Source organism: Bos javanicus, chromosome 4 (assembly GCF_032452875.1).
Source record: "Bos javanicus breed banteng chromosome 4, ARS-OSU_banteng_1.0, whole genome shotgun sequence".
NCBI classification, from domain to species: Eukaryota; Metazoa; Chordata; class Mammalia; order Artiodactyla; family Bovidae; genus Bos; species Bos javanicus.
Window position 1 is genome coordinate 103282182 of NC_083871.1, and position 14048 is coordinate 103296229.

At 42.6% G+C, this 14048-nt stretch overlaps 1 protein-coding gene across 2 annotated transcripts in view; it reads right to left on the reverse strand.

Moving 5' to 3' along the window:
• ZC3HAV1 (zinc finger CCCH-type containing, antiviral 1) overlaps positions 1–14048 on the reverse strand; it is a 51275-nt gene that overhangs the window by 21847 nt on the left and 15380 nt on the right. For both annotated transcript variants that reach the window (XM_061414852.1, XM_061414851.1), the window contains exons 2-3: positions 7138–7273; positions 2001–2253 (exon numbers count right to left, since the gene is read on the reverse strand). In XM_061414852.1, the coding sequence (XP_061270836.1) occupies positions 2001–2253; positions 7138–7273 (389 nt within the window). The remainder of the gene's footprint in view (positions 1–2000; positions 2254–7137; positions 7274–14048) is intronic.

The following is a 14048-nucleotide window of genomic DNA, read 5'->3' on the forward strand; positions in this document are numbered from 1 at the left end:
CGGGCAAAAGAAGTTCAGATGTTTTCTTGGGTAAGTATATTTGGAGGTCTAAAAGTCTTTTCAGGAATTCCCCAAGACCACTTTTAGGGATCTCACTCTTTCCACCTCGGAGCCCTAAACCTTCACACTGGAGAAGCAGTGAATTAACCAGGCACCATTACTCGGCAATCCTGTAGAGTCAAACACCGCCACGGCTCGCAACAGCCAAGACCTGAGCTGTGCTGTGCTTAGTCGCTCGGTTGTGTCTGACTCTTTGCAACCCCATGAACGGTAGCCCACCAGGCTGCTCTCCGTGGGGATTCTCCAGGCAAGGATACTGGAGTGGGTTGCCACTTCCTCCTCCAGGGGATCGTCTCCACCCAGAAATCGGACCAGTGTCTCCTGCATTGCAGGCGGATTCTTTACCTGCTGAGCTACCAGGGAAGCCCAGCCACGACATGGAGGCAACCTAAATGTCCATTGACAGAGGAATGAATAAGAAGATGCGGTACATATATACAATGGAATACTAGTCAGCCATTAAAAAAGAATGGAATAATGCCATTTGCAGCAACACAGTATGTATGTTGCTTGTTGTAGGTTGTATGACAACCTAGAGGGTCATACTACTTCATACTAGAGTGAAGTGAGTCAAATAGATGAGACATATCCTATGACATGCCTTATATGGGTAATCTTAAAAGAAATGATACAAATGAATTTATTCACAAAACAGAAAAGGACTCGTAGACTTAGAGAAGGAACTTATGATTACCAGCGGGGGAAGGATGGAGGGAAGTGATGGTTAGGGAATTTGGGATCAACATATACACACCGCTATATTTAAAGTGGATAACCAACAAGGACCTACTGTGTAGCACAGGGAGCTCTGCTCCGTGCTTATGGCAGCCTGGATGGGAAGGGAGTTTGGGGGAGAATGGATACATGTATATATAAGGCTGAGTCCCTCTGCTGCGAACCTGCAACCATCTCAACATTGTTAATTGACTATTCTCCAAAATCCAATAAGAAGTTTAAAAAAATTAATTTGTGTGAAAATCTTGACAAGGTGGTTATGACAATGGAAGAATCCCCACTTTCTGCCAGCCCAGCAGAAAACACCACCTTTGGCCTAGGATAAAGGTTGAGCCAACCCTGGCTCTTCTCGGCTTCTCTCATGGGACTTAGATGTAGCTCCTCAATGCCCACTGTCTTAGGTGGGGCTGTCCACAGTCCTCAAGTTCAAGTCCACATTCACCGCTAGGGTGAATGGAGAGACAGACTAGTGCTCATCAGAGATGAGTGCCCCCAAATCACTAAGAGTTCACCCATATTGTGACACAGGTGTACCTAAGCTAAGAAGTCACAACACTTAAAACAACAACAAAAAAAGAAAATAAGGAAAGGTCTGATTTCATCGAAGCTTGGAATTATCCAGAGTTGTTCATCTGGCCCCCAAATGCCCAAGCTTAAGTCAGCGATATCCAAAATTTAAAAAAAAAAAAAATTGACCTCTTTCTAGAAACATGTTAAGTCACAGCCCTGGGAAGCAGAGAGAAGCGAGGGAGTGAGCAAGTGTGTTCGTGTGTTCAAAAAGTGTGGTGTGCTTGTATGTGATGTTTATATGTGGGGTTCACATATGTTTATATGAAGTGTGTGCATGTGTGTGTGTGATATGCATACATGGTGGACACGTGAGGGGTTTATGTGTGTGTACGTGAGGTTTGCACATATGGTGTGTGGCACATGTCCGTTAGTGAGAGGTGCATATATGTTGGCAACGTGCCCGAGTGTGAAGTGTGTCTGTGTGGTGTGGATGCATGGAAGAGCATGAAATCAAATTGCAAAATCACACATATACTATGATCATAATTATGTAAAAATTGTGTATGCATATCGACAAGGTCTGAAAGGCAAAATAGTTTTACACGATGAGGTAGGGTGAGTATAAGTAGGGATTTCCTCTCCTTGTGATTTCTGTTTATTTCCGTTTATCCTGTTAAGAAGGCCACCACGCTTACCTTTCCATGCTGAGGGCTTCTTCTGGCGGTGCCTGCTATTGCAGATGTCCTGGATGTTCTGTACTACGCTTGAGCTCAGCCCGTGCTCCCTCATGACGGCCAGCACCCTTCTGTCCATCAGGTTATGGGACCGGAAGCAGTTGGCATAACCACAATTCCCTCGGGTAAAATGTTCACAGATGTGGAGTCTTTCACACGGGGGCTGCTGGTTACAAATCTGTCTTCCACCCTCGCCCTTATAATTCTTGCATATCTACAGAAGAAAGAAACAAGCGCCAGAAAGAAAACATGTTTCTCTATATGCCACACATTAAGGAAAGTTCGTATAAATATAATGATCTATATGGGAATAGAATCTAAAAAAGAGTGGATCTATGTATCAGTTCAGTTCAGTTCAGTTGCTCAGTTGTGTCCAACTCTTTGCGACCCCATGGACTGCAGCACGCCAGGCCTCCTTGTCCATCACCAACTCCCAGAGTTTACTCAAACTCATGTCCATTGAGTCAGTGATGCCATCCAACCATCTCATCCTCTGTCGTCCCCTTCTCCTCCCACCTTCAATCTTTCCCAGCATGAGGGTCTTTTCAAATGAGTCAGTTCTTCCCATCAGGTGGCCAAAATATTAAAGTTTCAGCTTCAACATCAGCCCTTCCAATGAATATTCAGGACTGATTTCCTTTAGGATGGACGGGCTGGATCTATGTATAGGTATAACTGATTCACTCTGCTGTACACCTGAAACTAACACAACATTGTAAATCAACTATATACTCCAACAAATATTGATTAAATAAATAAAAAATAAAAATTCTTTTTTTTTTACTTCCTGGTAAGAAAAAAATTCATATTTTCTTATTTCCTGGAAGAAAAAGAAAAAAAACAGAAGCACAGATATAAACTTCCCTGATGACCCAGCAGGTAAAAAAATCTGCCTGTAATGCAGGAGCTGCAGGAGACACAGGTTCAATCCTTGTATCAGGAAGATCACTTGGAGAAAGAAATGGCAACCCTCTCTAGTATTCTTGTCTGGGAATCCCATGGGCAGAGGAGCCTGGTGGGCTACAGTCCATGGGGTCGCAAAGAGTCAAGACACGACTGAGCACGTGAGCAGAAGCAGAGACATATCTAAGGAAAAAAATGTATGTGCATAACTCTATAATCTCTATTGAGTTATATTCAATCAGTGACTTATTTAGGATAGAAGAGGTCTACAAACTAACTTAAAGAAACTTGACTTTTATTAACCTCTTTTGGAAGAATCAATATAAGACGGCCAGGTATAGATAGAACAAAACAGGAATCAAAGGGAGCCCTACATATAAAGGAATCCCAAAGAGGAAGGCCCACCTTTGGATATCAACACATCTTCAATTAAAAGACCATCCTCAATTAGAAGAACACTGCAGGGGGCACTGTGTGCCACGTAGTACAGTCAAAAGGAAGAAAAAAAAGGATGTGAGGTCTTGTCTTCAGCTGCTGGGAGCTAGGCAGAATGTGGCAGTTTCTCAAAAGACCAAGTGATAGCTGATCATTTTTATATGTAAATAGGTATATCTACATATCTAGCTCTACAGAGATGTAATTCTTACTGAAAGGGAAGCAGGAGAAGTATCGTCAGTGAGGCCAGACCCTGTGATACAGGACTAGAGGATGTTGGTTGAAGTCTGCAGCTGGAAGCAGCTATACGTGACTTCACATCTGAGTTACTTACTTACTCCCAGCCTCTTGCCCTTGCTGTAAAGGACAAAAATATTTGCTCCCCTCACCTAACCATGTTGTGGAGCAGGTTAAATAATAAAATACGTAATGTCTTGAGCACAATACAAAATGTGATGCAAATGTTTGAATCATTACACAAAGAGGCTTAAACACAAACGCATTTGTAAGTTGTTTCAACAGACTCTGAGCAAACCAGATCAACATGGGCCACTGTGGTGTATCCAGGTGGGAAAGACATGGATTCAACCATGATTGAGCCATACAAACAACTTCTAAACCTGATGCAAATACATATCATTGTAATAGAGTCTATGAGCCAGAATCGAGACTCTTGGCCAACAGTTCTCAAAGTGTGGTCCCTGAACCAACAGCATCAGCTCCAACCGAAAACTAACTAGAAATACAAACCCTTGGGCCCTTCCCCGTATCTACAGTCAGAATGGCCAGAGGAGGAGCCCAGGAATCTGGGTTTGACAGACACTCCTGGTGATTCTGACCCACACTAAAGCTTGAGAGCCAGAATTCTCGAGGCTCAAGTAAAACAAGGATTATTAGCAACTTCACAAATGATACTTTGATTAACATTCCTAGTACTATTCTGATGTTTAAGAAAGACTGCTCCTGCCAGAACAAATGAGACCCATTTCTCCCTTTTAATAAATGCACTTCAATTATCCATGTTTATTTACCAGGAAGTTCAGGTTTATGCTTTTATGTTCTCACAGGTTAAGCAAAGTGGAAAAGTGTGAACGTGTTCGGTATTTGAGGGCAGGCGTGTGCCTTGTCCACCATTGGCTTCAGGATTTAACTCAGTGCTACCTTTGCACTCCTGAGTGTTAGCTGAATGAGTGCAAAGCAAACAGTAAGTAAAGTGAGACCCTGAAGGATGAAATGCCTTGTCCAAGATGACATACATAGTTGGTGGCAAAGACAGAACTTAGAGACGTGGAGGAACCATCCTTGATCAACTATCCTTGGAACTAGCTGAACTCTGGCTAACCACTCCCCTCCCTTCTAAAACCTTGAAAATACTCCGCCCTACTCCCCCAAGTTAAAACGCTCCTTTAGAGACAACTCTTGCCCAGAATAGTCAAATAGAGACTTAGGCCATCGATGCTCTAGTTGATTCCCCATCACAGGAACCAGCTTCTCAGACCTCTGGTCCCAGGAAACAGTGCAGTCTGCTAGTCTGTGATCCTACCCCAACACGTGGCAAGAGGCAATTAAGTTATCGGCTAAAAATAAACTTCAAGCACAAACCGTTCCACCCTACCCTCTAAGCACGGTACCGAATTCTTAAAATCCACGGACACTGTAAGGGAGCCTCAGGTGACACTTAAGACTCTGTGTGATTAACGTCAGCGTCCTCCTACGAGAAGCCTCCCAGCACTTTTGTCGATGGGCTTTTTCTGGGCTAAGTCAGCAACAGCACCATCTAGGAGGGTTCTTTCCTAGAGAAAGGAAGAGCCACCAGTCCTTATTCTCCAGGGACGTGATATAGCAAGTCCTTGGTGATTCTGGAGAACAGAAGCAGAGAGCTGACCTGGTGAGTGACGTTTCCAACCCTGCAAGTTTAACACTAAGTTGGACCCCGGGCAACCCCATGACTCTCGAGAGTCATGATAAGCGTTCAACTGTCATCATTCTTCCACATGAAAGGGAAAGGAGAGGGTGCCTCTGTTAGTCAACGTGACCTTTAACAAGTTAGGGTGTAAGGCATTTTCCCCATACTGGTAGCCAGGAAGGACTGCGCTGGCTGGCACATAGGCCAGGGGCTATAGAGATCCTAAGACCTCTGAACCTTGGGTTCCTGGAAACAGAAAGAGAGAGAGAGAAACTCACGTACATAAATGAAAGAATGCCTGGGGAAGTGAGTTACATATAGTTAAATATTTCTCCTCCACCCTTCCTCTCTGAAGACATTTTTACAGAGTATCTTGCATTCCTATCTTGCCTGAGCTCAGTAATCAACGCAAAATCACCCCACGTGTCCTAAGTTTTCCTAAGTCCTCAGGGAAACACACTGAGCTTAGAGTCAAAAGATGTTTAACCCTCCAGATGTCCCTAATAGCTATCTTGTCATACATAAAAGCACGACCGAATTTCAACCTTGTTATCTTATCTCAGTCCCTTCCACCCTCTCAACCTGAGGCTTCCATTACGTTTCTGGGCCTCTCTTCCAATGTGAGGCTAACTTCTGTACACAAGGATTTTTCTCAGATCATTCTCAGATACCATTCTTTAAGCAGAATCATCTGATTTTCAAGTCAATATTCCTAGGTGGATGAGACTGTTAATTATCTGAGATTATTCTTATCCTTCTTCTAATAATAGAAGCTTCCAAGTTTTAGCTGGATATATAGCTATCCAGCCAGAAAACTACATTTGCCAGCCTGCCTTCTCCCCAAGTGCAGTCATGTGATAAGTTCTGGCAAATGAGATAGAGCATACAATAAAAGAGATATAATATCCAAGTCACATCTTTTTTTTTTTTTTCACATCTTTTTAAAAAGGAAGCAGCTTGTCTTTTACTTACTCCTTCTCTGCGTTCCAGTTGGCTAGAAAAATGATGACACTGAGAAGAGCCTCCTTGTACCATGAGGAGGAAGCCATATGTTAAAAGAGATATCTACTGGTCCAGTAATAAAACAGATCTATTATATATAAGATAACAAGGCTGACCTACTGCTGAGTCCCTACATGACATCATGGAATTCAGCTGCCTAACCATCAGACTACCTGCCTGCCTACCTCTAGGCAAGACCAAAGGTCAGCAAACTATTAGCATAAATGATCGAATAGTAAATATTTTAGGCTTGGCAGGCCATCAATCTCTGTTGCAAATACTCATCTCACTCTTGTATGAGAAAGCGGTCATAGACAATATATAAATGAATGAGTGTGGCTGTGTTCCAATTAAACTACGAAAACAGGCAGCAGGTGGGATGTGGTCCATGGAGTACAGTTTAGTGACCTCAGATCTAGACTACTAAGAGATGGAGAAACAAAGGAATATTTTACTTGAATCACTACATTTTGAGATCTCTTTGCTACAACTTAGCCTCAAGCAATGTACCCTGTCACCTTCCAAAATCTTGCTTCAAAGCCCACCTCTTCCAGGAAGTCACTCGGATGTAAGGCATCAATTAGTCTTATTGCTAGTTCTTCAGATCACACTTGCTCACACAGGGTTCCCTAGCAGCCCAGGGGAGGAGGCATTCCAGACTCAAATACTTATTAAACTTCAAATAAGAAGGAAAGTGTTGGCATCTCCCGGTCACTTAGCAACAACCACCTGCTGACTGCCACCTACAGAGCCCTGGTGCCAGGTTTTCTCTGCCCCCATTCCAACACACACAGGACACCACACTGCCAAGGGCATTCTCCTTGCTTTTCAAACTGAGGAATCAGAACTTACCTCGGGCATAAAAAAAGGGTCACTTTGGAGAAGGAGCACAGCTAATTCCTCTTGGTTCAGTCCAGATAGCCCATGGTTTGTCAGGACCCTGAAGTTATCTTCTGAGAGAACCTCGTGAGAATATTTGCATAAATTCCTGGAAGAAAATAACAATAGTCAGCATTTCCACTTCACAGAAAATAAAGAAAAAGCAATCATCCAGGAAACCTTTCAAATGAAAATCAATGCTCACATCCTTGGGTAACTAACACAAGGTTGGTCCAGCTTCAAGAATACACTTTAAAAATATAAATTGATGAAACACGTAGATAGGAAAAGAGAATATGAGGATCTCTTCATAAATTATACACATGTATTCTTTTTTTTTAACTTTTTATTTTGTATTGAGGTATAGCTGATTAACAACACACACGTTATGCTTTAATTTATCGCAATCCTTCTTTAAACGTCTCCTCTAGTATATGTTAATTACGTAAGATGAGGAAAAAGTAGCAAAGGAACTGAAACCAATTTAGTGGAAATGACTGCCCATTGAGAGGCAAATAATAATTAAGACAACACATTTATGGAATGACAATAAAATCAATGGGATAAAAGAATTTCATTGATCAAACTAGACTAGACGAAACTGTCCCTTGCTTTATTACTTCTATGAATGTATACCTATGTGATTTCTGACTACAAACGAATGGAACAAGCTTATATCACATTCAAACAACTTTACCAAAAAAGTGATAAAAATCCCCTTCACTTTAAGACTGATGATTCAGGTCTGACAGAACTTTCTGTGATGATGGACTTGTTCTATAATCCGAGCTTTCTGAGATGTAAGCCATGCATGACTAAGGCACCCTTGAAATATAGGTAGTAAGACTTAGGAAACTAAATTTTCCATTTTATTTCAATTAATCTAAATTTGAATAGCCTCATATGACTAGTGGTCACAAGACTGCATGGCAGAGATTTAAACATTTGCTCTTAAAAATGTTGGAGGAGTAGCTTTACCATTATCACAGATTTAGAATATCCCAGGCCCCACCCCAGGTCAAGTGAATCAAAATCTGCCTTTCAACAAGACCCCCAAATTATAATCACACTGACGTCCCACAAGCACTGACTTATTAGATCAAGCATTGAGACACTGACATTGATGGGCACTGATGTTTTCATCAGACAAACATAACTTGACAATTACCAATGTTCACCTAACGAATGTCTTCTACTTCTTAACTTATATATGTACATTCCCTATAATATCATCACCATCCTCAGATTTATGGTTTTAATAGTTGCTAATGTGATGGGATCTTAATATTTTCCAGTTTGTACAACCATTATCAAATTGTCAGGTGGTTAGGTAATGGCCAGATATTCACTATACCACCTTTATAAACCTTTCCTCTTTCACATTATTTTCTTGAAATTTATTTGAGAGTATTGCCTATGTGGTTTTTGTTTCATTTTGATCTCCTGCTCTGCAGAAAACATATTAGTAAACCTAGAGAGTGTGTCTCTTTCCCTCCAAACACATTAATATAGAGTTTTATCACTTTTGCTACTTAACTAAGATATAGATTCATGCTTTTAATTTGCACTTTATTAGCAAGACTGAAATATTCCAAATGTAGGTTTGATGCTCATACTTCCTCTTATACTATTTGTTCATATCTTTTAACTGTTTATCTATAGATTTATAATTGTTCTTTATATTTTAATACTAATCTTTACCAGCCTTGTTTATTTCAAATAGTTTTGCACTTTTCCCTTTTTATCAAGAACTTATTAAGCTTTCTATTGCTCAATTTTTATGCAATCAGATCCTTCCAATTCACCACTTGTAATTTAGCCCACTGTTTAATACTTGAGAAATTAATTCCTCCACCACAGCTGGGTAACTATAATATATCATTTTGTTTCACTTTTAAAAAAGATATTTTCAACTTTAAAATATCTGGAGCTTATTTTGAAAACCAGCATCAGAGGAGGACAGAAGTGCTTTATATCTTTTCTCAGTAATGTCTATTGAATAGGATTTCTTTCTTACTATTTTGTTGTCCAGAACTATTGTTTGTTAACTTTTTAGTAAATTTAGAATGCAGGGAATCCTTATTATGTTTTTATCAATCTACTATTCTGCTTTGCATCTGATACCATACAATATAAATGTCCTTTGTACCACATTTTAAATGTTAACAGAATAATCTAGCCTATTATTGGTTCATTTCTTTTCAAAAATTTCCTTAATGTGCTTAACTATTATTTTCTCTATAGAAATTGTATTATTGTTTTGTCAATTTCCACAAAATATCATATGGAAACTAATTTGTGTTAACTCCATACATTAGATTATATATTATGTCATCTTACTATTTTAAATCTTCTGATTCTAGGACAAAAAAAAATCTCTTCATTTATTCAAGTCTTATTCTATTTTTCTTACTGAGAATTAAAATCTTTCTTTTCATAGTTCTCTTTCATTTCCCAAATATTAAACATAAAGCAGTTGTCACCATTGTTTTTCACTGTCACTGTAAACAGAAATGCAACTGACTGCAAAATGATCTTATTGAAATTGACAGTGATTTTTGTAATGCAAACACCTACATAAAAGTTATTCTCTAAGAACTGGTGTTTGAAAGCCACTATTCAAATGCCACTATCTGTGTGTAGGGCATTTCTGAAACACTGGCATTGCTTTTGGATCTAGCTCTAGGAACCCCAAAAGAAAAGTCAGAATCAACAACCATGGCAGCCACCGCCCGAGCCCTTAAAACCCAGCCAGCCCTCCCACACTTCCTGCCTCATGTAAAAGTCAAGGGCAGGTGGTCAGGCTCTGTTGACAGCGTGTATCCCAGCCATTTTCTAGGGCGTGCACTCTCCTGGTTTTCTTCACCAGGAGTCCTGGCTTTTAGTGTGTTTCTGGCACTCCCTGATAAAGCTGACATCAGCTCTCTGCTTGCTCTTGGGGTTTGTGGTTTCAGATAACTGCTCCCCCACAGCCCCCACTCCCCAGAGCCCTCAGCGGCTAGGCAAAACTACACCTTATCTCTTTCCCAACCATCACTGGAGGGGGGCATCTATGAAGAGATTCTATAGCAGGAAGGGGCCTAGCCTCCACCCCAAAGCAGGAAACCCCTCCAGTACAGCTTTTACCAGACATGTGTGAGCCTCCCTACCTCTCTAGACCTCTCACTCCCCTGGGCATTGCCACTAATGACCCTCTCAATCCAGAGCAGAAAATGAGCTCACTGAAACACCCCACCGCTAGGCAGCTTCTACCCTCCAGCTCAGAGATATTGGACAGCGGGTAGGTGGGAGGAATTAAGAACCTTTCTTTCCTTTGAGCTTCAGTCCAGATGTTATGGTCACAGTGCCAAGACAATCGTACTTCACCTATGGCCGGATTAAGGTCATACTTGAAGATCCAGCTCCTCTCCAGATTCCAGCAACATACAGCCTCGGTCTTACCTGTCTTGCACCTACTCTGCCCTTGCCAAGGGGCAGTGGGGCACTTCCAAGGTCCTGGAAGTCAGTATTTCCTCTAAAGAACTAAAGGCAGCCAGGCAAGCCTATGGAGAAGCCCTTTGCCTGGAGCCCCAAGAGTCTGGGCTTTCCCAGCCCACCTAAGACACTCATGCCCATAGGAGGAGCCCAGCCAGCACACATGGTGCTGGCTGGGTCCTTGATGCTGCCTGTCTGAGGGCCCAGATCACTCTTCATTTCTCATCTCCATCCTCAGGCAAACTATTCATTCCTCTAGATTCTATAATCCTCACCTTGAACCCAGCTTCAGTCAGCAACATGTCATATCTAGCCTTGGGTTCTGACCTGCAGCTCCATCCCTGGGAGGCCCTGATCTGTTTTCCCACATTTCCTAGACCTTTCCAAGCTTCTTAGAGGATTTATCTCCACCCTAATTTCAAAAAAGTGGGGCAGTTCTCACTCACTTATCTGGGGAGTAACTAAGACCAAGGACTTCCCAGGTGGCACTGGGAAGTGGTAAAGAACCTGCTTGCCAGTCCCGGAGACATAAGAGACTCGGGTTTGATGCCTGGGTTGGGAAGATCCCCAGCATTCCCCAGCATTCCCCAGCATTCTTGCCTGGAGAATCCCATGGACAGAGAAGTCTGTGGGCTACAGTCCACAGAGTCAGACACAAATGAAATGACTTAGTGGGCACCCCACTCCAGTACTTTTGCCTGGAAAATCCCAGGGACGGCGGAGCCTGGTGGGCTGCCGTCTATGGGGTCGCACAGAGTCGGACACGACTGAAGCGACTTAGCAGCCGTAGCAGCCCATATGCATGCAAGTAAGACCAGAAGTACGGACACTAACACTTATCACATATTTTCTAAGTGACAGGTACTGGATCTGTTTGTTATTTATAGCCTATGAGGAAATATTTTACTTTTTATTTTGGAAAACTGAGGCTAGGTAACATGAGAAATAAAAGGTGACTCATATAAGAGGAAAAGCTCATCACTGAACCCAGAACTCAAGAAAATTAAAAACATAATCTGGAAAAATAAAAACAAACAGGACTGAAAATTTTCCAAACCAAAAAGAAAAAAAAAGAAAGCCATGCTAGATTATCCCAGTTACTGTTCCCTTGTTGCTGTTATTGTTTAGTAGCTAAGTTGTGTCCAGTTCTTTGCAACCCCATGGACTGTAGCCCACCAGGCTCTTCTGTCCACGGGAGGCAAGAATACTGGAGTAGATTGCCATTTCTTCCTCCAGGAGATCTTCTCCAGGGATCGAACCTGGGTCTCTTGCATTGCAAACAGATTCTTTACCATCTGAGCTACCAAGGAAGAATATGGTGTAGGAGGGACACAATAAATGATAGAAACTGTTTCTTGGGACTTCCCTGGCAGTGCAGTGGTTAAGACTCCATGCTTCCACTGCAGGGGGCACAGGTTCAATTCCTGGTTGGAAAACTAAGATCCTGCATACATGGCAGAGAGGCCAAAAGAAAAAATGAAACTATTTCAGGCTTCCCAGGGGGTGCCATTTGGTAAAGAATCTTCCTGCCAATGCAGGAGACTCAACAGGCGAGGGTTTGCTCCCTGGGTCAGGAATATCCCCTGGAATAGGAAACGGCAACGCGCTCCAGTATTCTTGCCTGAGAAATCCCATGGACAAAGGAGCCTGGTGGGCTACAGTCCATGGGGTTGCAGAGTCACACACGACTGAGCAAGCCCACTTATGCTAGTCTATTTTCTATGGCAGTTCCCAGATCCATAAAGGCTATGTCTAGTACTTCATCAAGCAAACATGAACATTTAATAAATTATTTTTTTAAAAAGAAAAGAAACTGTTTCTCATGATTGGCATTGAGGAGACAAGTTCAGCAGCTGACTGATTCAACCTTTAGCCGAACCTGTTATGGTCAGGGCTTGATGGAGGTCATGTTTAGGTTTAAGACGCAGAAGCTTCCTTCTCACTTTCTTCTGATCACTCTGTCTCAGTTCCAGGTCCCTAATACTGGCTATGAGGCTTTAGCCAGGAAACGGTGTGAAAATCTCCCAAGGCCTCTTGGGGTTCTCAAAACCAGCGGTTCTCAAAGTGAAGTCCCCCGATCAGCATCACCTAGGAGGTTGTCAGAAACGCAAATTCTCAGGCCCTGTCCCAGACCTACGGAGTGAGTCTCAACTTTCTAGCTCACATCAGAATCGTTGAGAAGGTTTGTTAGAGCACAGATTGCTAGACACCACCCCCAGAGTCCCTGATTAGGAGGTCTGGGATGAGGGCTGAGCGTACATTTCTCACAAGCTCCTAGGTGATGCTAATGCTGCTGGACCAAAGGGCACACCTGGATAAGCATGTTCAAGGTGACCTTCTCGTGACTCACAGCCATGGGACTCCCCACCTCCCAGCACAGAAAAGAGCTCACCCTTATAAGCCCTTATGAGCTGCCCAGGGGGAGACAAGCGTTTGCAGAAGGCTGCCTGCCCTTGGAGCAGATAAACTTCAAAGAGCATGAGTTGGGACAGGAATGATAACTTTGCTAAAAAGAGTGAAGATGGCCTTGGGAGAGGCAAGAAGGTCTCTCAGGAATCTCAAGCCAAAAGCCTAAAAACAAATGATCTTTTCATTCTTTTCTTCCAGCCACTGAATGAAAGGTTATTTTAACCCTGGCAGGAAGTGCTCCCCAACCACAGATGAGGTCTAGCCTGCAGAGAGGTTCTCATCCCTGGCTACACATAATAACCAACTGGGCAGTGCTGAGAAATACCTAAGCCTGGCCACACCCTCAGAGACGGTTATTTAATTTGACAGGAGGTGGGACCCCAGATGATTTCAGTGTGCAGTCAGGCTGGGAGTTGCTGGTTGGGCCTGTTGGATGAAATTCTAAGCTAGGTTCCTGAACTAGATATTCACACGTGTGAGCTTTGGCACTTCGCAAGTCAATAAACATAGGGTCAACCCTGGGCTCCACAACCAGACCAACAAGAAAACGATAACCTTAGGGAGAGTCTTGGTTTTAGTTTATTTTTATTTTTTAAAATAATTTTATTTCTCTCTCTCTCGCTCGCTCTCTCTTTTTTTCGCCTGTGCTAGGTCTTCATTACTGCAGGCGCGTTTCTCTAGTTGCGGTATGCAGAAGCCACTCTCTAGTTGCGGGGGATTCTTTATGCGGTGGCTTCTCTTGTTGTGAAGCACAGACAGACTCTAGAGATCCCAGGCTTCAGTAGTCGCAGTTCATGGGCTCTAGAACACAGGCTCAATAGCTGAGGCACATGAGCTTAGCTGCTCCGAGGCATGTGGGATCTTCCCAGACCAGGGATCAAACCCTTATCGCCTGCTCGTTATTACTGAGCCCCCAGGGGAGCCCCAGTTTGTTTTTTTTAATTGGAATACAACTGCTTTACAATGTTGTGTTAGTTTCTGCTGTACAGCAGCAGCGTGAA